This window comes from Branchiostoma floridae, chromosome 4 (genome assembly GCF_000003815.2).
Source record: "Branchiostoma floridae strain S238N-H82 chromosome 4, Bfl_VNyyK, whole genome shotgun sequence".
Classification (NCBI taxonomy): domain Eukaryota; kingdom Metazoa; phylum Chordata; class Leptocardii; order Amphioxiformes; family Branchiostomatidae; genus Branchiostoma; species Branchiostoma floridae.
This window is the reverse complement of record NC_049982.1, coordinates 14,695,807-14,721,158: the sequence shown is the minus strand read 5'-3', so window position 1 is coordinate 14,721,158 and position 25,352 is coordinate 14,695,807. Positions and strand designations below refer to the sequence as shown.

The 25,352-nt window shown below is 41.6% G+C and overlaps 1 protein-coding gene across 2 annotated transcripts; it reads left to right on the top strand.

Annotated features, from left to right (window-relative positions):
* Positions 1 to 246: 246 nt before the first annotated feature.
* Positions 247 to 23,023, top strand: LOC118414449 (myoferlin-like). 2 transcript variants are annotated; one of them, XM_035818487.1, is made up of 58 exons: positions 247 to 364; positions 2,224 to 2,279; positions 2,648 to 2,739; positions 3,700 to 3,805; positions 3,949 to 3,991; positions 4,112 to 4,163; positions 4,373 to 4,427; positions 4,832 to 4,963; positions 5,196 to 5,258; positions 5,418 to 5,468; positions 5,653 to 5,683; positions 5,859 to 5,974; positions 6,923 to 6,963; positions 7,093 to 7,175; positions 7,720 to 7,823; positions 7,987 to 8,055; positions 8,229 to 8,272; positions 8,401 to 8,480; positions 8,603 to 8,703; positions 8,858 to 8,977; positions 9,177 to 9,338; positions 9,521 to 9,667; positions 9,861 to 9,967; positions 10,134 to 10,335; positions 10,752 to 10,907; positions 11,009 to 11,152; positions 11,440 to 11,594; positions 11,745 to 11,974; positions 12,145 to 12,269; positions 12,585 to 12,614; positions 13,107 to 13,274; positions 13,445 to 13,517; positions 13,876 to 13,953; positions 14,244 to 14,285; positions 14,528 to 14,709; positions 14,938 to 15,093; positions 15,299 to 15,403; positions 15,778 to 15,939; positions 16,221 to 16,380; positions 16,831 to 16,943; positions 17,127 to 17,168; positions 17,548 to 17,643; positions 17,864 to 17,977; positions 18,139 to 18,273; positions 18,489 to 18,644; positions 18,757 to 18,848; positions 19,095 to 19,265; positions 19,470 to 19,615; positions 19,733 to 19,872; positions 20,068 to 20,156; positions 20,314 to 20,409; positions 20,577 to 20,627; positions 20,790 to 20,880; positions 21,153 to 21,252; positions 21,349 to 21,572; positions 21,901 to 22,010; positions 22,185 to 22,332; positions 22,606 to 23,023. In XM_035818487.1, the coding sequence occupies exons 1-58, from the start codon at positions 250 to 252 to the stop codon at positions 22,636 to 22,638; spliced, it is 6,285 nt and encodes a 2,094-aa protein (XP_035674380.1). In that variant the 5' UTR covers positions 247 to 249; the 3' UTR covers positions 22,639 to 23,023. The 2 variants fall into 2 exon arrangements, with proteins under 2 accessions (XP_035674380.1, XP_035674381.1); XM_035818488.1 differs by lacking the exon at positions 12,585 to 12,614.
* Positions 23,024 to 25,352: the final 2,329 nt, after the last annotated feature.

The following is a 25,352-nucleotide window of genomic DNA, read 5'->3' as shown; positions in this document are numbered from 1 at the left end:
CTGTAAGGATATTGGAATTCACAATCTAAGCATATTAGACAACAATCACCACAATTTTCCAAAGAGCGGGAAGTACAACCTGGTGTGTGATATGAGTTTCTGACCTACCACAGGTTTAGGACAGAAGTTTTCCTCAGGTTTATACCGTACCGGTTCTGCGCTAGATACACATATATAACCCGAGGCCAACACAACCAATAAGGTATGTGGTCTGACGAGTATTCTGCCGCTCTGGAGGCTACCGCAATCATGGCGGAGGGCGGGGGTACGCCGGGGCTCGAGGTGGTGGTGCAGTCCGCCAAAAACTTGATCAACCTCGAGAGGATTGGGAAGAGTGACCCCTACTGTATCGTGGAGTACAAAGGTATGGACATATGTCGTTTGTAGCGTGTAAATACTAGGTATTTACGAGTGTTAGTGCAGAGGAGCATCTAGCAAAATTAACTGATAACACATCCTAAGGCGTTTTTTAGTGTTCCGTGGTCCATTTCGCGCAAACCTAAGCCGTTTCGTTGGTGATATATCATTTGTTCTCACCATACTGAGCGGGAAAGGGACAAGTAGAGATAGTCGCAACAGCTGTAGAAAATTCATAACGGTTTTCAGGTTTAACACATGAAAACAGCTTGCAGAATGTAGATCTGTCTCAAACGAGCGCACCACATGAGGGTGAGATAACTAATTTATACATGTAATCGTCCCAGAATTAGGAATGTTGACGAGTCCTTCGTCTCCCCTGGGACAAAACTCACCGAACTCGTACACAGGAAGGCTTCTGTTTGATAGTTTTACGTAAAACAGGCATCCAAATAGTGCTAAGTAAAGCGTGCTTGTGAAGCCGACATGTTAGAGCGAAAGGTCATTTCACCCACTGATCATGAATGATATCGATACACTAATAAAGTTGATAAAACTACTCTGTACACGGCTAGTGTGAAATAAGGACGGCATTGTTATAAAGAAATGTATCATTGTGCTAAGTAGGCTTTTAGTACGGATTTAAGAGTCGAGATGTGCGATTATTTCACAGAAGTTGCAGGCTTGTGAGAGAACAATGGATCTGTCAGTCATATGTGGATCGTTAAAACGGAGTGACCTTGAGAGACCCTTCTGGAATAGATTGTGAACAAGGCCGAGACTAATGTCACTATACGTCACTTCCATGGCCAGTGTTGATACGAACAAGTGATAATTGATCCACATATGTATGTAAGGGCAGAAAAATCAAGAACAACACCTCATAAAAAGCGATTGAAATCGACTTCTTACAGGGGGCGTGTTGTTGGAGCGAGCGCCTAGGGCGCATTGAACTCTATACGGGACTGGAGAAAAGGTAGTTATCTGGTGTTAAGCTGACGGAAAATACCACGAAAATAAAAATATTTCAACTATACATACATATATATATATAGAGAGAGATTTTTTTAACAGAACGATATAAATCATGTCTCTTTTTTCTTACTACGTAGAGGCCAGATAATTTGTTTTGGCACCTTTTATCTCGATTTACAGCTTAGGAATTCAAATGAAATATTACTATATGGGTCAGGTCAAAGAACTGTTTTCTTGTATTTGATATCTAATGCAATACGGTTTAATAGTAGCCATCTTCTGAGTACTATCGAACCTTAGAAGTCATGTATGATGTGACGAGACGCCATTAGAAATCAGTATGGGTGTTGAACTGAGCTGTCGTAGCGGCCTCACGTTTCCCCTCAGGGTGTATAACGCGCATGGGTAAGCTGGCATCCATTCGGTGTTCGCTCGTATCACACACCCTCCAAGCAGAGGTTGATGGGGAAGATTGTGGCCTTTTAGTCACATGCCCGCCCCGTTTTTCGCACTCTACACGGGAAAAGAAAACAGGACGTATGTCGAAAAGGCAACAATGTTCCCACCAACCAATGGAGAATAAATAACACGCAAACGGCCCGGTAAAACACACACTGAAAGGTGGATAATTATTTATTCTTACTATCACCAACGTCGTTGTAAAATTATCCATAGTCAACACATTTCATTATTGTTAACGCTCGTTTTTCGCTTGCTGTAGATGAATCGGGATTCTGAAAGGATTTGCAAGGATATCGGAAAAATATCATTGAAGGATCCCACGTAGAGCTACGATGCAGACAAATCGTCGATATCGGTGTGCTTATCATTTGCTATTGTAGTACAAAAGTTGGTCAACTGTCTGAAATATTTATTTCTTGTGTTTTTCAGGTGAAGAACAACAAACCGATGTGATTAGCAATGACCTAAATCCAAAATGGAATAAGGTATGTTCCCCCTTATTGTTTCTCTCTTTTTTTACAGACATGATGCATGCCCAGGACGCACTTTCATTTCAAGGGCACCAAGGGCACTAGTTATGATGCCATGCAGTAAAGTTTAGGTCGTAACAAATGCATGCGTAGAAAGTGTAAGGGCGAAGTTCGTCATAGAATTGGAAAACAGAATAGCTGCAAAACGATGACCTGCAAGAAGCTTAAGTGTAACAAGAAGTTAAATCTATATTTTTGCATTACACAAGTTAATATGTTATGTAAATAACATGCAGATGTGTTATCTCACCAAAAGATCAATTGAAATGCCGTGTTTGCTGTCATACCTTAACCATTCTTTTTCGTTATGTGACGTATGACAGACCCTGACCTTTCAACTCCATGGCCAAGCAGTTACTGCCAAAGAACTTCTCAAGATCACCGTGAAGGACCACGAGGTGATCGGTAGGGACAGGTAAGACACGTCATGGCTTACTCAGCACTAGCCGTAGGGACAGGTGAGACACGTCATGGCTTACTCAGTACTAGCGGTAGGGACAGGTGAGACACGTCATGGCTTACTCAGTACTAGCGGTAGGGACAGTGAGACACGTCATGGCTTACTCAGTACTAGCGGTAGGGACAGTGAGACACGTCATGGCTTACTCAGTACTAGCGGTAGGGACAGTGAGACACGTCATGGCTTAATCAGTACTAGCGGTAGGGACAGTGAGACACGTCATGGCTTACTCAGTACTAGCGGTAGGGACAGTGAGGCACGTCATGGCTTACTCAGTACTAGCGGTAGGGACAGTGAGACACGTCATGGCTTACTCAGCACTAGCCGTAGGGACAGGTGAGACACGTCATGGCTTACTCAGTACTAGCGGTAGGGACAGGTGAGACACGTCATGGCTTACTCAGTACTAGCGGTAGGGACAGTGAGACACGTCATGGCTTACTCAGTACTAGCGGTAGGGACAGTGAGACACGTCATGGCTTAATCAGTACTAGCGGTAGGGACAGTGAGACACGTCATGGCTTACTCAGTACTAGCGGTAGGGACAGTGAGACACGTCATGGCTTACTCAGTACTAGCGGTAGGGACAGTGAGACACGTCATGGCTTACTCAGTACTAGCGGTAGGGACAGTGAGACACGTCATGGCTTACTCATTACTAGCGGTAGGGACAGTGAGACACGTGCCAACGCTTTGATTGTTTCTTGATTCAAGGGCATTCCTGTACTGCCTGTCAATAGGAGGTTTTTCCATCTCTCTTTCACACACACACACACACACACACACACACACACACACACACATACACTCACACATACACACACGAAGGCAAGTTTGTGTGGTGGGAGCGAACGTGCTAACCTTTCTCCTATGTGTACTTTAAAACATGCACTTTTTCACACTTCTTTATTCTAGACTGCTCGGTCAGTGTGATGTGCCACTGAGAAATGTGGCCACTGGACCTAACCGCTCGTGCCAAGTTGACCTCAAACTGAAAGATGGCAGCCGTCAACCAACTCAGGTGGGTTCATATGGCATTAGCCACATGCAGAGTGTCTGATATTCTCACATTGAATAATGGTAAATATTAGAGAAGTTACGTCTTCTAGGAATTCACAAGGAATCTTGCATGTTTTAACTCATGTTCTTCTTCGTACATTTCAGCAAACGATTAAACTAAAGATAGACTACACACCGCCACCACCAGGTAATAAAGTCATTTTCAAACGTTATAACACAGTCATAAAGTAGATTCAAAAATGGTAGATTCAAAAATGAAGCCAAGTTGTACTGTTCTGTTGTGAAAGTTGACATAATTTCGCTCCAGGAACAGGAACTCCGGGACGACCAGGTCTTCCGGACGGGGGAGGAGTCGCAGGGTAAGCTGAAGACCTTTAGCTTTACCTGGGGAAAACGGGTGTCCTGACCTGTTACACCTCAATAGTGATTGTGATTCTGGTAATCTTGATGAAATGTCTGTGAAGAATATCTGATTCCAGCATCCATTTTGGTTGTTTCCAGCACATCTGTTGTCAGAACTCTTGTTGCCACCACTATGACCACTGACGTATTCTTATGTCTGTTCCAGGTTAACATTGAGCAGTTTACCCCAAAACTTATCAACTTCACCGGAAGATTTCCAGGTAGGTAATCAATCATGATGAATGCTGTTTTTGTCCATTTGTATTATATATTTTTTAGATTTCTGTCTATGAGGCCAGATCAAGCCAAGCTTATGTTGCTACCCAGGCACTACAGTTCTGTATTAATAAGTTCACAAAGAAATAGGCTGAAAGGAGTACCTGGACAAACTGCCCTCTAGTGAAATCATAACGAACTACAGCTCATGCAGACTTTGGATTTACGTTTGGTTACAATACTGTTGTTTTTGATTTGACTGTGTGACTTTTACAATTGACCATTTTTTAGCAGATTAGTTTTCTTTGTTTACTTTGGGAATGAGAGTCCAAGAATTATCACCAATAGATAACAGTACGCTCAAATCAAACACAAGAACTATAATCTGATTAACGAATCCCCTCCACAGGTCCGTATCCGGGTCATTGAGGGCCGTCAGATTGAGGGCAGTGATGTTTCACCTGTGGTGAAGGTCGCAGTCAGCAACCAGATCAAGCAGACACGAGCAGCAAAACACACATCAAGCCCCTACTTCGACCAGGTCAGTCCTTTTGACGACGTTTCTATCTTTTGATTTTGTGTGGAAATAAAGCAAATTCTCTTGTAAGAGAACGCCTGTCCAGTATTTTTTTTTAAATTGTCACCATCTTATACGCGCATGCAACCATTGTGTATCCAGAAAATGTTAATTGTCTAAATGCAATAAGAGTCCTGCATTTGCTTAACGAAATGTTGACTACACACCAAGTCATTGTTATGTCTTCACTTTGCAGTTATTTTTCTTCAACTTCAATGAGTCTCCTGCGGAACTATTCACAGACTGGATTGAATTTGAGGTGGGAATTTGAAACAATTTTTTGTCATGTAAGTATTGCCGCTAATTGTGAAGCGATGCTCCGTTATCAGGTGTCCATTGTAAGAATTGCTATGATATTTTGCACAAATTTAGGTTCTGAAGGCCCCCCTTACATCACTCATTTTGTTCCCTTTTGCAGGTTTCCAATGCAAAGAGATTTCGAAGTAACTCATTGATCGGCACGTTTAAGGTAAGTAATAAGGAGTGACAGATGTCATGGTAAGACAAAACTGTTCAATGGATGGGTAGGAACTTGAACCCTGCCCGAGATATAGGCGAGATATAACTTTCCACATTATAGATGCAATTTGTGCCTTTATACAGCCTGTTTAGCCTTTTTTTATTTATTGGGACAATGTTTCATTGTATTTCAGATACCTATCGGAGTTGTTTATATTCAAGAAGGTATGTAATTCTTCCAGTTGTCTTTTAGCGAAAAAAAAACAATATTTCTCAACTTATTTAAACATTGCACACATTATGTTGCAAGTGTATTCACAGTAGTACAACCAGAGTAGAACCAGATGTGGTTTTTTTTACAAAAAGCATCCCCCAATGTTGAATGTGGTTTAACCCACAGGCCACAGTTTTGTGAGAAAATGGTTGCTGCTCAGTAACCCCGAGGATCCGACCGGAGGGGCCAAAGGTTATCTCAAGGTCACGATGATTGTCCTTGGGCCCGGCGATGACGCTCCTGTAAGTGAAGCTCCTGTCTCATGTGGCTACGCGTAGAAAAGGAATTTGATATCCTAAGATCTGATTACACAATATGATGCGTATTGGTTGTTTTATGTCTTACATTTCTGAAAATGCCTTCTTTCAAATTAGTAGAGTCAAGTCTAATTTTATTTTGAAAAAAAAATGCCTGAGTCACCCTTCTTTACCACCTTACGTCTGATGGTCTCATATGTTTTCCTCATAAAAACTAATGATAAGTCAGTATCTATCCTGTTTTTCAGTACCCTTACATTAATTAACATCATTTATTCATTCGTAGTGTAGTGTCGAACTATAGTTCTGTAGTTTAGAACTAACACTAGTAGTGTACTTTAGTGTACTGTAGAACTTTATTTTCTGTAACGTTAGTATCTAGAATTCACATCCTCCTTCTACCTTCTTTCATTATATGTTCATTCTTCCAAGAAGACCAGTGACTCTGAGGTATGTAGTGTATCTGTAGCTTGTATGAACTACAGCTGGAGAACTGCATGGAGCTTTGTACGCATGTGTGCAGGGTTTGGTAAAAGCTTAGTGACATATGATTTTGTTTTGCCTTGTCGAAACTTTTGCCTAACATTGCTTCATGCTTCCAAGGAGCCAGGTGAGCCAGAGAATCATGCTGTCTGCTGCCTGTTGCACACACTGTTACTACAGTCAACACATCTGCTTTTGCCTCTTTCGCAGGTCATGTTTTATGATTGAAATCCAAAAGGGGTTGAAAATCATACAAGATAAAGCTTTAAAAAAACTTGAGAAATAGGAAAATCGATTTGAAGTCCCGCATTCACAATGCTTCAGTGTTGCCATGTATGAATACACATTGTTTATAAGGGTCGAGGCATCTTGCCCCTGTGTATATCATCCATTACGAAGATTATGTGGTCTTCTGTCTCACCCTGTCGTCTTTTGTTTTGACTTCCACAGCAATCTGGGAAAGGAACAGAGGGTGATGATGATGTGGAATCGTGAGTACAGAATCAGATCACTTCTTGTACCCTTGATAGAATTTCTTTTTTCTAATTTCTGTAGCCTTTTAGTCAATATTAGTCCTATTACCAAAGCAACATAATATTGACGGCACTTGCCCACTACAGGAACCTCCTACGTCCAGCTGGTGTGCAGCTCCGTCCCGCCACTCTCTCGCTGAAGGTCTTCCAGGCTGAGGACATTCCACAGAGTAAGAAATGCTTAAACAGAAAATTCTGTTGCACGGAAACAAATGGTTCCAATACTACCAGCCACATGTAGCATGTCCTGAGCGATATACAATATCAATGACATTTAGAAATGCAGTAAAATCTGGACCACCTTTACGTTTGTTGGCTTCAGAATGGGACACATTGCTTACTACGTTGAACATCCAAAGACACGTTCAAGAGTTCTGCCCTTGGTGCTGAACACCATCTAAACACACCGTCAAACATCCCCGTCTATTGTGTTGAATACCATCCAAACACATGATCAAAAATTCCTGACCCTGGTCAAGAACACCATCCAAACACACCGTCAAACATTCCTGTCTCAGTGCTGAGCTCCATTTAAACACACAGTCAAACAGGCCTGTCCTTGGTGCTGAACACCCGCCTCGCAATTAATGAGCCTCTCACACGCAGTCAAATAGACCTTCCCGGATAACAGACTTATGTGAATAATGCGTTTGTTTCTGATATAGTGTTTCAAGTATAGTGTGGCGCATACTGATAATTACTTTTCTCCTGCAGTGGACAGTGCGGCTTTGGAAGGCATCAAGAACTTGTTTGGAGCAGGCACTGAATCCAAAAAGCTTGTGGATCCGTACTTACAATTGGAATTTGCCGGCAAAAAGGTGATATTTTGAATGTACTGCCTTCTGCTTACTAACTTTTCATTTGGAATGGCAAACATGTTTTGAAAACTGTTTAATCAACTTTTTCATTTGTACTGCCAGTTGATGAGAGTATATCATGCTTATTGTTTGATCTGAACATGATTTATTCTCCGTGTTTCAGGTGAAAACAAAAACTCTATACAAGACAAACTGCCCAGAATGGAATGAAGAACTCAAGATTGCATTTCAAGTGAGATGTTTGCATTCTACTCATGAACAAACTGGAAAGTCTTTATGACTGATTTCGATTTGCAAAAGTTCTGTGCAACACCACGAGCAGATTTCATTATTTCTTGATATTTTACAACCAAATATTCCGAATGTCTACGGTGACTCACCTGATTTCTTTTCACTCATTCCCAGTTCCCGTCTATGTGTACCAAAATCAAGCTGACACTCAAGGACTGGTAAGCTAGATTCTTGATAGATTAGTACCGTATACCTGATATGATTTGTTTGAAGACTTTACCAGATTGTATTAGGTTACCATTAATGATATTCATGATAATGATGACAATTTCCCTCCCCTCCCCAGGGACCGGTTTGGCAAAGATGACACCATAGCTACTGTGTTTCTGGATGTCGCCGATGTATCATGGCCAGCAGGCGCTCATGGTGAGAACATACTGCCACAGCAGCTTAAACTACGCATACTGTAGTTACGTTTTCATTAGTGCATATCAGGTCTATATCACTACTAGATGTGTTGAAATTGTGAAAATGCATGTTCTCCCTAGGTTTCCTTCCCACTATGGGTCCAGCCTTCATCAACTTCTATGGTGGACCCCGAGAATTCAGCGCACTACCTGATGGGTATGATGAGCTTAACAAGGGCAAGGTATTTAATTTTCGATTGTTTGCAATCAGTTGATGTCAGTACCTGATAAAAAGCAATACCACAAACACAGGGTAGAAATAGGCCAGGGATATCCATTTGTTGAATGTTTGCCGATGCACGTGAATAAATTTGTGTATTTCATTTCTATTTTCAGGGCGAGGGCGTGGCTTACAGAGGCCGTGTGCTGATGCAGCTGAGCACCACTATGGGAGAGCAGCCGGAGGATGGAACAGAAGTCCTCGACATCCAGGAAGAGGACCTCCCTGCAGTTGATGTACAAAACAAAACTTGGCGATGTTTTCATATCATATCTTAATTTTGGAATTCACAGACCGTCCAGATGATACATACAATACAGGCTAGGATAATAAAAAAAGGAGTTTCCAACACGGAGAAAATAGTTATAGTAAAATGGACGGAATAGTAATTTGTTTAAAATCTAAACATAAACATACGACATCAATTCCCTGCAGAAATTTATGAGACGGCGTCGGTTTCGTCTGGCCATGTTCATGCTCTCTGCCACGAGGATGAGGGAAAAGGACACAGATGGGCCCATAACCTTCGAAGTCTCCGTGGGAAACTTTGGAGATGTTCAAGACGCTTCCACACCACCTTCTTCATCTGCAACACAGGTGAGTTCTGTTAGATGCCACATGCAGATGCGTAACGTACCCTTCAGTAGCGTGCGGTGCGGAGCTGGGGGGTGAGATCGCAGTTTGTCGTATACCTGGGCGCGTATCGATTGATCAAACTTGTTCATGGATGTACATTCATGATTTCTTTTCACTGTTTCTTTCTTTTGATATTTCTGCAGCCCACGAACGCAGCGTTTGACGGTACCTATTATTACTACCTCCCCTGGGGAAAGAAGAAGCCTGTGCTGACACTGCTGTGTAGTATTGAGGATATTCGCTTCAGAGTCCAGGCCTACAATCAGCTCAACAGCATCATAGACACAATAGTAGGCCTCAGCTTCTCGTTATCTGGATTTAAACACAAAATGGGAAACTGCAAACCATACACCACTTGCTTAAGATGTGGAGCTTTCGTTTTTAAGTTAGATCTGTAAAGATATGTTGTGGTGTCTGCGACCTTCGAATTTTCTTATTTTAGAATTATTCCTACTTGAACAACAAAAACTTAATTTTTTTCAGAATCGTCACCTAAACAGAATCGCTGTGTGTCAACGCGCAAAGGCGTCACATGAAGTACTTGTTACCTTGGCAACTGCACTCCTGGATGCTGTCATTCTGAACTGCAAGTATGTAAATTTTTACTATGATCATCTTTATAACACGATAATTAGTATCTTACTATTAGACTATTTTCTGCGCACGTTAATAACAAACTGTTACATTATGTGTATGTATTAGTGGCCTCTAAGCAAACCGGAGAAGTGTGACAGTCTTTTATATGGACTTTTCAAGGAAACCATTGCCTGCTCCGTTTGAGAACCAAGCAGCAACTGAGATGGACAACAGCATAGCTGTGGTTCGGAGGGTGGAGCTGAGGAAGATTGTGGAGGACGCCTCGATACTGAGGGGTCAGGAGGAGGCACCCATCGATGTGGAGACAGTCGTCAGCAAAGCGGAAGGATATGTCGGAATGCTGAAGAATCTAGCAAGAGGGGTCAGTTCTGAAATCTTTCTGCTAATATATATGAAACAGGAATGCATGAATGCCTATTTGTGAAGATCTTTATCATGAAAATGACCCAGAATGTCTTTACGTATAGAACTATATTTCCTCAAGTAACTTGGTCAATACCTTTTAGAAGGAAAATGCACATTTTAGAAGTAAAAAGCAATTGAATTGGTTATATAAACCCAACTGTGGAGGCCACACTCTGTTCATATTCTATCAGGGTAGTGTTAACCATTGCTTTTCATTGAAGAAGAGAAGCCAATTAGAGAATGCGTCACATGTGCAATTTACAATGTATGGCTTTCTTTTTTATGCCATACCTCAGTGGTGGCATGGGCTCATCTGAATGAAATATAAGTAGGACCCTCATATGAGTGCGCTGTTATATTTGGCTTCCGCAGCCACCCAGCAGCATGCCAGACATCATGATCTGGATGATTGGTGGGGAGAAGAAGAAGATTGCGTACTACCGCATCCCTGCACACGAGGTTCTGTTCTCTCCCAACCCTGACCACAGGGGAAAGTTCTGTGGGAAAAATCAGACAATTGTCATGAAGGTGAGGCTTTAGGCTTATAACCGCTTACATTTTACTGCTATCTTTTTCTTATTGACAACCTTTTTTTCTTAAACATGAATTCACGCCTTTATTTGATTTAGTACATGGAGAAGAAGGATAAGAAGAGGTTGCCGTGCCAGCTGCGTCTGAACCTGTGGTTTGGGCTGCAGCGTCAGGCACACCAGTTCACACGGCAGGGTGCAGAGGGTGTCATCAACGTGTACGCAGAGACGTACCAGAATCAGGTACTTTTTATAATTGCATCCCTGGTCTTAGAAATTCTTTACGAATTAGAAATTGCATCAGAATTAAGATAAGAATGGACAGTGCAATTCAATGCTTACTCATGCAGCTCTGAAACCCATACTTTAGAGGTCTATGCTTTTTGCACGTGTAAAAACCTGCAGAGTTCTATCGCTCCTTACTCAAGAACAGTGTAACATGAGTTCTTGGCCTGTCCGATTTCTGACCTCATGGCTAAGGTACAGAAACCCCACGTAGTCCTGATGAGGAGTTGATGATTGCTTTGCAGCACCAGGGCCTTATTCACGGCTGGGAGGATTGCCATGGTGACGACCGACCGCCATGGTCTGATGTAGCAGGGCTTGTACCTCTGCCTAAGGACAACTTCGTTCCTGCGGAGGGCTGGAAGTGGGCCGGGCCCTGGTTTGTAGACCCCGACCCAAGGTGAGCTGGAAGGTGTTGTATTTTTGTTGCAGTGAAACAATTGTTGCTTTACACTTTTGATATATCTGACTCGCAACACATACGACCATGTGTCCGTGATAGTAATGTTTTCATTATAAACGTCATGGTGACATTTGTTTTCTCTGACAGCATGTTCCTGGGAAAAGATGCAGGGTTCAAAAACTTTGTTGAAGAGGTGTATGAACATGAGGTCCGACAGGGCCCGGGGCGGTCATGGGAGAAGAACAAGGACGAAGCGAAGCATTGGACAGACAGTAGCAACAAGCCTGCCGGCCGTAAGGATCAGGTCGCCTGTGCCGAGGGCTGGGAGTGGTCATCGGACTGGGAGGCGGACTTGAACAGGGCAGTCGACGAAGAGGGTGAGTTGATGAAAGGCGTAAATATTGTTATTGAGACTTATTCTGTACGGATGGCTACTATATCTACAGTACCCACAGTTCTTCGTAGTCACTTTACATATTATTCCGTCGTCCCTCTGTTAAGACAATTTAATTGGCCAGGCTCGTTAATTGTGAATGTATGTTTCCAGGCTGGGAGTACAGCGTGGAGTTGTTCACAAGTGCGTGGACAGGTGTGGAGAAACAGTTCCACCTGTGCCGCAGGAAACGCTGGATCAGGAAGCGAGAGAGAATTGCAGAGGCTGACAGCAAGAAAGTGAGTCATTGGAAATATTTCCGAAGTTTGGTGTATGATCCTGAACTCCAGAAAAAGGAGTAAGGGCAAGAGTGTGGACAAACGTGCTTTCATGCCCTGTCCATGAACATTATCCACGTATATGCAAAATATACATGCAAGCATGAATTTCATTCTACATACATGATTATCTAATCTATCAATTTTATAGTGCAATGAAGCGTTCTTTGTCTTCCCCAGATGACTTATGACAAAACTAGATGTACAAATTATTTTAAAATTCAAATAGGTTCCATTTTTGAGAGTTTTTACCTCTTTAAAAAAATGCATTTTCAGGTTAAGAAACAAATCACTCTCAAGACTCAGGTAAACACGTGGTATGGTTTTTCAATGGTATGGTGCTGCGCATCAGATATAGATCTTTAACCACACTAGCATGGATTGTATTATAATGTCTAAAATTAGGTTGTGTTCTAATGTTTAACATTTTTAGACCACCTTTTTCGTAATTTGTTGTATTAAGGACCAATCTTCTAATTCTATCCCTTTTCTCAAACCAAAAAAGTATAGATTTTAGTTAACAAATTAACAATAAACGTTTTGGGGGACGACATGTCATGAAGCACGCTATATGACATAATCATAGTTTTTATTGTCACCTTTTCTAAAAGAGTTAGATTTTTCCATATTTTTTATTTGAATCATCACTCTTTTGCACAACAGGTGTTTAAACAGCACAATGTGTTGAACAACGATCTTCCAGACATACTAACTTGTAAGTACCTTGTACGGCTGTCCTGGTGGATGTCTACATCGCATTTTGATTTGTGTACTGACATTCACGAATGTCCACGACAGGAGGAACTGATGAAGGGGGGTGGCTGGATGTACGCCACGACTTGGTCATCCCGGTTTGAAGCGGAGCAGGGTTTCGCAGACATGGTCCGCCACAGGCGATGGCACCGCAAGATGGTTCCCGAGGAGGAGACAGAGGGTGCCTTCCTGACATTGGGAGCCACAGCTATGGTACATTTGTATCAACTAATTCATTGCATGATTGAGTTGTTTGTGAGAGCTTCTTTGGTAATTCATTAGGATGTGATGTTTTGTCAAACATGTCACGTATCACCAAAGTGCTTGATATTTCGGACTTGAAACGGTCTATGCCTGAAAAATGTTTTTGATGAATATTTCAGAAATCTGAAGGAAAGGAGGACAAAAATAAAATGGGGGCAATGTACGCACCACGTGTCATGCTCAGTTATGAAAGTAAGTATCTCTAGATAGTCTCTCAATGTTTTAGATTTTTGCATGGTTCAAAGTTCTACATGGTAAGAACCCGTCACCTTAAATCTGCGTGACAAACAAGCAAAATGTTGTCTAATTACATAGCGGGCTCACTGATAGTTGCTTGTTGCCACATTCTTATCTGCCGACCTGGAAATAGAGAAACGACGCAGTAGGATACAGTGTCAGGGAAGACTCAAAGCAGGGAGTTATAGATTAATCATCTAAAACCAAAGTTCTTCAAATATGTTCATTCAAACGACCTGGCATACAACAAAGTTATTTGTATAGCACTTTATTGTTAATGTTCCATAAAAGCCAATGTGTCCCATGTATCCAGAGCACCATGTGTACCAGTTGAGATGTTACCTGTACCAGGGAAGAGACCTCCCTGTGATGGATGAGGAAACTGTGGCAGGTAAATCACCTCTGGGTGATTTCCGTTTGATTCTTGGTGCGACTTTCAGCCTTGTAGTCAATTCTCTTAGGGTCTCTTAGATATACTGTCTTTAACCGTTTGTTGGGAAGCAATCAGGTGTAGATACCCAAGGTCCTAACAGAAACAGGTGAATACTGTAACGGGGACTTTGCATCGTCTATGCCAAATAGCTGGTCACCACACAGGTATCTAATTTCCTATTGATGCGAGATTGTTTTACAAGTGCAATTCATGTATCTTGACCATCCATTCCCTGTTCTCCATAACAGGTGACCTCCTGGGAGGCGGCGGCAACAAAGATGTTTCCTGCGGTAAGTAGATTTCAATGTTGACTGTAAGCAGTAAAAGAAACTAACTAAACTTGTAACGTATCTAAATCACTTGCACAGATATGATAATATACAAACACTGGGCAAGTGACTATAACCTAAGGCCATGACCAGTGTATATGCTTGGTCTTTTAAATCAGCAAGATACCTTTTCAGTAAGAGATGTCAGTCCTCACAGTCAGAAATTTGGCTATGCCTACAGTCTAACATACTTTGTCTGACAGACCCGTTCTGTCGAGTGTGTTTCCTGAACCACACTGCTCTGACGGAGATCAAGAGATACACCCTCAACCCCACCTGGGACCAGACTCTCATCATCGACAACATCCGGATCCACGCAGACCCCGACAAGCTGGCCGAGGATCCACCCATCATCTTCACATCGGTGTTAGATTATGATGCAATGGTCAGTCACGAACGTCATTCACACATAACTAACATCAATGGTGTCTACAGTAGTTCATGACGAATATGTGATGTATGACTTGGGTTTGGATGGTTCCTCTACAATATGACAAATGGTAAATGGCTTTTAACATGAGAAGAGGTGTTTTGTATGGCTGTGACTTCGAATTTTACAACTTCACATACAAATCTTCTTAGATTAGGAAATTGTTTATTTTCAAATTGCCAGGGAAAGCCTGAGTACATAGGCCGGAGCACGAGCGTGCCCATGGTGAAGTTAAGTGGCGGGAGGGACCCGCGGAAACCCCGTCTTGGCTGGTATCCCATCACCACCCGGGAGGGAACATATGCAGGCCAGCTACTGGCTGCCTTCGAACTGTACATGGTGAGTACACGTGTATTTGAGAGAAAGAGTAGATTAATGAACTATTCTCTCTTAAGTACATTTTTCTTCCTGAAAAATGCAACCGAATGTGCGACAGGTATGTGCAGCCAACATATGGCAGAAAATATTTCCTTCAGTAATAAAATCATATCAAAGAACGAATGACTCAATGAATAATTGGTGTCATGTCTTGACTTGTTATTAGGATGACGGACAGCTGCCACCGCCCCCGCCCATGCACGAGGACAGTGAGACGCTGTTCCACGTGCCTTCAGACATCCGGCCGCAGATGCAGAGAACAGGAATAGAGGTATGTCTAGTCAGCCTTCTGCGAACATTTAAGACCGAAGTGGAGCATCCTATTGCAGTTGCTTTAAAGACCAAACATCTTAATTTGTTAAAACATATCTGTAGTGCATTTATATATACTTTGGAGGCATTTCAGCGATGAAACGAAAACTATAGCTTGTTATGCCACTTCACATTGTAACCCAACTTATCTGCAAAGGAAGGTTATTATGAGCAGGACAGCATGCTGTGGATGGACTTTCATCATCTTTTGTGAGTATACATAAACGACATTGAATGTTGAATGTTGAAGATGAGCATGGAAAGCCCTGAATATGCGAGATGGGAAGAAAATGTGAATGGTTTATAATTTGTTTCACATTTACTTGTCTACAGGTGCTGTGTTGGGGTGTCCGTAAACTGAAGAAGTACCACCTGAGAAACGTGACGTCACCACAGTGTGAGTTTGAAATCGGTGGGAACGTCATGAAGTCACCTGTCATCAAGTCTGTCGAGCAGAACCCAAACTTTCCCGAACCTTCCATCTTCTTTGATGTGGTGAGCATAATTTCTGACAAATATTCTCAGTCCCACTCAGTCCTTACGCTTTTTATCCTTCACTACTCTCAAAGAAATTCAGAAAATATATAATTGTTTTCATAAGCCAGAAAAAATGAGTACCAAAAACACAATGAAAGTATTGATAGTAATGACGATTTATATAATTGTAATTAACATGAAAGTTATTTTTAAAAATTATCATATATTTTATGAGTATCAGGCAAGAAGCACATTGCATATAGCATTCTAGTCATAACTCTGTTGCCATGTGTTCACAGTACTTACCTAGGGAAGACCTGTACATGCCCCCAATGACCATCAAAGTTCGTGACCACCGACTGTTTGGCCGTAAACCAGTTGTTGGTAGATGCGTGATCTCCAACCTTGCACCGTTCTCTGTTGAACCTGAACAGCAAACTGGATCGGAGGAAGGGGAAGGTCAGTATGTGCTGTTATATAATATCAACTATCTGATATATTCGTATGTTTTGTCTAGTAATATCGTCTGGGATTGTCTTGCAGTACAATTTTACTGTATGGGTTTGTAAATAGGGCAAATCTCAAAGTCATTAATGGATTCCCTGATATTGTATGTTATTGACAAGGCCTGCTCATTTTAAGAGGATTGCATATAAAAGACGCTGAGACATCAACGCACAACGCAACAGACAGGTGATATGTGGGATTCACATGGGCATATATGCAGCCTGATCCCAGCCATCTTTAATTCCTTGTTTCTTGATAGGATTAGCAACAGAGTTGTCCATTGCCTTTATCGCTTGTTGACACTGTTCCTGTGTCAAGTACATTCTACATCCCAGTGACAGAGGTTTAGAGTATCTGAGTGCTTTGTCTAGAACATACACTACTCATTTGTCTTTTCACCAGACGGACAGCAGCAGCAGCAGGAGGAGGAGGAAGTAGAAGCGGACGGACAGCCACCAGAGGAGGGCCACACTGTGCTGGAGATTGAACCTCCATCAGAGGAGACAAAAGAACAGGTCCTTAAAACAGTCGTTACTATTTCATTACATGTTCAACAGATGTTAACGGCATAAGACATTTGACATATGATGTTGCGTCCAATATCTCTATTTCGTTACAGATACAAGCTTTACAATGTATCCAATACAAAACGGAAGCATCGTGTATTTGTGGATTACTCTGTGACAATTCTGTTTCAGGAAACTGACTCTTTGCTTGGAAAATTAGCTGGAAAGTCAAAGGTAATGACATAACAAATTCCATATCGACAGGTATTTCGGAATGCCGTGAATGCTATGAACTTACAAGTTATAATATCACTCAAGGAAAATTTGTTAGGAGATCATCTGTGTATGACCATATATAGCGGCGTATGAGCAAAAATAACGTGGGATTCAATTTGTTAGATGTTTGAGTAGAAAATGCTTACTGTTGGGAATGTCTATATCTGGATTTTGATTCTTACTATGATTGTAAGATATGTTCATCCATCTGGCAGCTTTCCTTCGAACGTAGATATTAATATGTAGATCATACTGTAAGGATGATAGTTAGCATATTCTACTCTCTGAATGTTGAGAAGTTGGTCTTTATCGTCAAGTCTTCTCTTCGCCCCACTAGTTCCTTGGTGGTCTCATCATGCCCATTGATACCATCGTGCCTGGTGACAAATCCAAAGGAGCACCAGGGTCAAAACGTGGCAGCAAATCTTCAGAAGTATGTTTCTTTAATTCCTATCTGGGTGTGCTTTATACTATACTATACTATGTTGTAAGTCACTATTTTTATAATGGCTCCCTCTTACCTTTTGCAAGCCTCAAAATGTTACGCTTATGTCGTAATGAATATCCATAATGTATATCCTAACGTTATATGTTAACTGCTATAGCATGTTCCCCATTAAGCATAACTTCCTACCTTCCTTTTTATTTCCTAGCAACCAGATGAGGCAACGGAGGAGGATATAGACTGGTGGTGCAAATTCTACGCCTCTATCGGAGACGAGCAACAAGCAGGCAGCTACCTACAGCATGGGTACGACACCATGGAGGTTAGTGCAAACATTGTCATCTACTGAAAGGAGAAAACCTCTGCATTTACAGAGGCCTGTTTGACCTGACCCATTATTCCAATAAAAAACGAAAAAAATGCATTCTTGCCTGTTATTCTAAGTTGCTGGGTGATTTGAGATGCCACTTTTGCCCCAACCAGGTGTATGACGATCCGCTTGAGACGATAAAGACGTTTGACTACCTTGAGGACTTCACATCAACCTTCCACCTGGAGAGAGGGAAGAAAGGGGACTCTGATGACGAAGATGATGATGGGTCTGTGGGGGAAGTCAAGGTGTGAAAACACAGCAAGAATCTGATCAGAATGAATGGAGTTAGTTCAGTTCCTTCCACAGTACTGTGTTGTGGTTACTGCTCAAATGTTTAGCTATTGACTGTAGTAATTGTCGTTTGAATGTGGCATCACATATCAATACATTGCACAGGGTTAGCACTGACAAAACAAATTAGAAACAAATTGGAAATGATGTTAACATTGGTGTTTTGCAGGCAAAGTTCCGCTTGTACCCTTTACCAGCTGATCCCCGCGCGCCTCTCCCTCCCAAGATTCTGGACCGGTATCCCGCCCCCGACCCTGTGGACTGTGTGGTCAGGGTGTACGTCATACGTGCCCTCACCTTACAGCCTCAAGACATGAACGGTCTGGTAAGCATCCTGCTCATACAAATTGTCCAATTAAAAAAAACAACTTATTATTTTGATAGATAAGCACGATTGTACAATGTTCTACAGTGTCTAAAACTATATATCTTCACAGGCTGATCCGTTCCTTGAGCTAAGACTGGGCAAGAGCAAGAAGTCTGATCGTGAAAATTATGTGCCAAACACGTTGGAACCAGTTTTTGGGAGGTTTGTGTTTTCTTTCACTGTTGAAGTAATTGCTCGTCTCTTCTTTCAATCACTCACTGACTTTAATGACATATCTTATGATTTTGATTTTGTGACGTGGTTTACTGGTTACTGGTGTTATCTGTTTGCCTAGGGCTACTTCAGCGCATTTTGATAAATAAAATTGAGTTACCGAGTGTAATTTTCTCAAGATGGCTTGCCTTGATCAGTTGTATTGACCTCTGCTCCCACGATATGTTATCTCAGCTTTTTTGAGCTGTCTGCTCAGATCCCACTTGAGAAGGATCTAGAGATCCGGGTGTACGACATGGATCTCATCTCCAGGGATGATCTCATTGGATCCACGGTCATTGACCTGGAGAACAGACTGCTGACTAAACACAGGGGGACCTGCGGCCTACCTCAGACATATACCATGTAAGTAACCCTTGTTTTTAAATTGTGCGAAAATCCACACAGCATTGCAGTTGCTTTCGCAGATTTTGAATGCAATGTCCGTATGACAGATGAAATGGTTAATGGCAATGTATATAACGTTAGAGAGTTTAGTGACTCTTACATTATTAAGCAGGATGTGGACGACTAAACCTACTGTGTTGCCAAATTTGACGTTTCTTACAGTGACGGGCCAAATGTGTGGAGAGACATTCAAGAGCCAAAGGCAATATTGGAAAGCCTGGCAGAAAGGGACGGGATCGACAAACCTGTGTATGATGGAACAAACAAACTTAAGTTCAATGGCAACACCTACAGACTGGAAACCTTTGGTAGGTCTGGACAGTAACACGCATTTCCCCAAAGGTTTGGAATATGGCAATTTGTAATGAATATACCTTTACACATGACATTGTTTAACTGATGTTACACTTTTGTGTAATAACCAGAAAATGAAAAGAAGCTACCGAAGCATATCGGTCCGGCAGACCAGCGACTTGCCTTACATGTACTGCGGGAACAGAACCTGGTGCCTGAACACGTGGAAACACGACCGCTCTACAGTAAGATGCAGCCAGGGCTGGAACAGGTCTGTATCAGATACGTCATGTATATTTCATATACGTCATAGATGATACGTTCCTTATTCATATCTTATATGAACACTGCCCATAAATGGATGGATGAAAGATGACGACTTTAGTTATTGATGCAATAGTAACAAGAGAGAGTTGGATTTTTGCATTGCACATTATGCCATGTTAACATCATTCTACCCACTCAGGGAAGGTTACAGTTGTGGGTGGACATCTTCCCTAAGGACCTGGGCCAGCCACCACCACCAGTGGATGTTACTCCTCGTCTGGCTAAAAAGTAAGCTGACGACGATGTTGCTCAATTCTGTATTAAGTGCTGGCCCATTTTAAAGCCAACAACCTCCACAATTGGTGAATGTGACATTGAAACAACTTCGGCTTTGAGGGAAAAGTGTGGAATCAGCTGATATTGACTTTTGTATGTTGTTGCTCAGGTATGAGTTGCGGGTTATCATTTGGAACACCGCTGATGTTTACCTGGATGAGACGTCAATCACAGGAGAACAGATGAGTGACATTTACGTCAAAGGGTACGTGATATTTTGTCACCTGTCAGTCATATCATCTTTGGTGTTTCTATAGTTGCTGTATAGAGCAACTACTGATCACTTAACTGAAACATGTTCCAAGGTTATATTGTAAGTAAAGTCTGTCTTTGATCTTACACGTTAAAATTGTTTTCTCATACCCTTTCCAGGTGGATTACTGGTCTGGAAGATGACAAACAGAAGACTGACATACATTACAGGTATGTACACTTATATGATTCTTTCACTTTCCTAGATTTCCAGTACATATGTTTTATATCAGTTACTGTCTTTTATTCTTCAGCATAGAATCTAATTTAGTGAAGAAATGTGATTAACAGTTCTTTGTATATTTACATCTTTATATTTTTGTTATTGGACAGGTCACTGGATGGGACTGGCATGTTCAACTGGCGGTTTGTCTTCCCATTTGAATACCTGCCTGCAGAGAAGATGGTTTACATCGCCAAGAAGGTAGATTCCATTGCCCTTTCTGTATTTGCATTGGTGAATCAGCATGCGTATTGTAACAGTTTTTTTCTATGTAGCACATACTATATGAGGTAACTGGTTGTAGTTTCCATGAAACAAACTGGTAAGCCCTGTCCCGCTCGTATTATGACATCAAAGATCTCTATGCTACTGAGTTCCATTTTTCAATTGTTCTGAGCACACTTTAGCTGAGGATTAATGATTAACATTTGCTTCATTCTGTAATTCATGCTGTACGTATTTTGTTTCTGAAGGAACACTTCTGGAGTCTGGACAAGACAGTTGCTAAGAAGCCACTGCAGCTAAACATCCAGGTCTGGGACAACGACAAATTCTCCTTCGATGACTGGCTAGGTAAGAGATATTGAGTGGTTATTTGGAAGTTACATTGTCTATATCTAGATCAGACAGAAGTTCAGAACAGGACTAAAATTATGTTGTAATCTTTAGGTGAAGTCACACTGGACCTAAACGAGCTGGTTATGCCTGCCACATCTGCCAAGAAGTGTGGCCTTCACCAGCTGCCGAGTCTGAACCCAGACGAGGATTCTGAGGGTGTTCTGGGGTTCCTGGGGCTGTGTGAGAGGCCCCAGCCGGTCTGCCTCTTCAGACAGAAGACCAGCCGGGGGTGGTGGCCGGTTTTCATGGCTGCAGAAGGAACAAGAGAGCTCAGGGTTTGTTACAATACTTGAAGCTTATTTTCAATTTAAAAACAACTCATTGCTCATTACTCATCCGTTTGATTGGACTGTCTCAGTACTAGCTTTATAGATCCCCCTTTACACTATGTTTTACATTGACATCAGGGTGTAAAAAGGTACTATTGGGTAATGTCACAATGTACAATGTTGGGTAATGTGACAATGTACGTATACATGATTACGTATGTAGGGCTAAAGGCTAAATCTGATAGTTCAGATCAAGCAGTTCCTATCTTTACAAGAATAATAGACAGGACAAGTGACAAGCAAACAGAAGTGACCTAGTCTTTCAACGTAACAGGGCAAGGTGGAGATGACCCTGGAGATCCTGACAGAGGATGAGGCGATGGAGAAAGAAGCTGGAAAAGGGCAGAAGGACCCTAACATGAACCCAACCCTGGAGAAGCCTAAGTAAGTTACAATCATTGTTATGATCATTCGTTGAAATCAATGTTTGCTCAAATTAGTTGCCAGTTTGTGTGAGGACAGTGTGATATCAATGTGAAACTCCCCAATACAGCTACAAGTTGAGCTCTTCTTGTCAATTATGCTTTCAATAAAGCAAATATCTATGTTGTCTTGCAGCCGCCCCTCCACCTCCTTCCTGTGGTTCACCAGTCCGTTCCGCACACTCCGCATCATCATCTGGAGAAACTACAAGTGGTACATCATTGGCGGCCTCATCATCCTTCTTATTGCAGCCATTCTTTTGCTCTTTATGTACAACATGCCGGTAAGACTAATATTTTCCTCTCTTTCTTCCGTCTTTTTGTACCCTCTCCTGTTTTCTCTTTTCCTGATCCTCTCAAACTCCTCCTGTCCCTCTCAGCTCCTTTCATTTCTTCTCCTCCTCCTCCTCCTCCCGTCCATCTCCACAAATACACCCCCTTTTCACCACCACTGTAACAGAGTGAAGAGTAAGACCTTAATTTATAAAGGCTATAACATAACCTTACATCCGATCAGGTTTTGTCTAACACACCTTTTTTCTCTTTCTTTTTGACAGGGCTACATTGCAAAGAAAATCATCGGTGCCTGAGTGAGTTATCAGAAGGAAAATTTGAATCTACACATAACTGTGTCAAAAAGAAAAGCAGAATAGGGACTTTCATTCTTTCTACATTAATTCATAATGATATATTACCTATAAAGTTTCTTTGTCAAAGTCATTGTTTTTAATAAACATATAGTGGAATTCTATCGTGCAATAACTGTATGGATATATGATATGATACCGCATGGAGCGTCAGGGTTATTACCTTCGCCAAGAAGGTTCTGTTGTTATTCAAATCTTGTACAGGGTCCTCACCAGTTTGATCGATGATTCTAATAATTCATGTGATAATGTTTACCTGTAAATTTTTAAAACTTGTTCAAAGCTCCCCCAAATAACAAAGGTTAATAAAGTAAGAATAAACAAAGCATTCGGTACCAGTGTCTTGAGTATTTCTTATGTGGTTCAAAGTTGGAATACTAATATTCTCCCGCTGAGATATTTTTAGTGTCTATGGATTGTAAAATCTTTGTAACAAATATCACTTCAGAATCTGCTTTTCGTAATTTCCCTTTGTTTACTTTATACATTAAGATAAAACGAAAGCATCACAGGAACGTCTTATCGGACATTATAAAGCCCCGGGTGAACGATGATGTTGAAACATGGGAATGTTATGTCAGCCTTAGTGCCATTATAGGGGTGATTGATGGATAGATACTGTCACACAGGCGCCAGGGTTAGAAGGTGAGTAGAATTGATGAAGGAGATTGTGGCAGAAGACAAGTTCACTGACCCTGATGTGGACTAAACTTCATGATAACAGAAGAACATGAGGAGCAAAGGATGACATTTAAGAATTGGCAGTGATTTGAGAACGATAGGGATGATTCACACCCTGCCCTACACTTGGGATCGACTTTGGGAAACATGTCATTTATAACCTTCTATGCGATACTAAATTTTGGTTTACGAAATTGCCATTAATGACTTTAGTAGTCGCATTTGAGAAATCAAGGTCAAATAGGCCAAATAAGCCTTTGCGAACCTTTCGCGATTTTACAATTCCCGAAAACACAGTAATCAGGCAACTTGCCTCTTTGCAAGCCACGGTCGGGAGCGGTACTGCAGATTAGGCTCTACTACAATAGGTAGTCCCGACTGGAATAAATATATGGATATAAGGTTTAAAGGCAGTGACCACTTTTGATGACAGATGCATTCAACTGCCTTTAGAATTTCCTTAATTAGATGCGTTTAAAAACGAGTTCGACATAAAATAAAAAAGGGGATTTTTAATCGCTGCGTCGCTGCGTGAGTGGTCCATCGTCGCCACAAGTAGACGTCTTGTTCGTAATGTGTAGGTTATAATGTGGACACTGTCCGTTTCTCCCTGACAATATAATGGTATGACCCTTTGGACTGGACCCCCGTGCATGGCTACTGGCCATCAGTGAGCCGGTGTGCCTGACGCTTGCTGTCACACAGTACCGTTAGATCCGAGAGGATTGATCCCCTCATGAAGAGGATACTAACACCCCGGGTGAGGTTGATGGACAGCCCGTTTTGACACGTCTTGAAACTTTGCAGCGGTGAGTAGCTTTCATCATATTTTCCTCTCACCCAATGATAGTCAGATGAAGAATCATGGGAGAAGTTGAACAATTTCGTGGGCATGTCCTGATTATATAATATTTTCAACTCGGGAAGGACGGCGACCGTCATGTTGCATATGATCGATGTAACGTACTGTAAAGACAACCTTTGGAATCTAAATCAATCATCTCGCTATCATGTCCCACCAGTTTCTGTAAATATTGTGCATGACTGGACATCCGAACTGTGCTGTGCTGCGAACATTTAGACAATTCAAAGATCTAGTGTTACAGAGTATTGTATCATGAACAGGTGTCTGTACTGCACCCAATCGGTATAAACGCACTTTGGCATATATCTTACCAACATTCCATTACATCGACTAGATTCTGATCACATAAGTCATGCTATCAGAGTTCACTCGTTGCAAAACACAAAATAATCCATAGAGATTCCCCTCCAGTTTTGCCGTAACTAAGCTGTAATTCCCCTGTACTTACCGATCAATACTGCTTGATGATAATGTCTGCGAAAAGTAATGTCGTGCTTCCGGGTACGTACTGATAAAATATAGTTGGTCGGTAGCTATTTGTTTCCTTTCTACGATTTCGGCAGAAGTGATTCAGATATGTAAAACTTAACGAATTAACAACGTGAAAAAATGTATCAGGACACTGGTATTTTCAACAAGTATATCAACAAAGAAGAAACAGAACAAAGAAGTCAATATTTACATGCACTGATGACGAATACACACAGGAAACTGGCATGTTTTGATCACTCAGGCAGGAATTTTTTTTGCCAGCGCTTAACTACCTCAAAAGGCTAGGATCGCCAATTTTGGCTTCTTTCGGTCGGGTGACCGGAGACATTATTCAGAGACGTAATCAGGTTATAGAAAAATGTCAAACTCTCTTGGCCTCAATAATATTAAGATTTAACTAGAAAGGCCGACATTTGCTTAAGAGCAAATACAGCATATTTCAGCCATACCCCTTCCCACGCAACATTTGACTGTTCCAAATCGCCCCTGCGCAAAAATGGAACATCCTCTTAACAGTACAGTATCCCCCAAAGTGGACTGGTATTGTGAATTGATTCCAGGTAAAAACAGAGCTTGCTTCTATTTTTCAGAAAATGACAATAATCACACCTTCCATTCA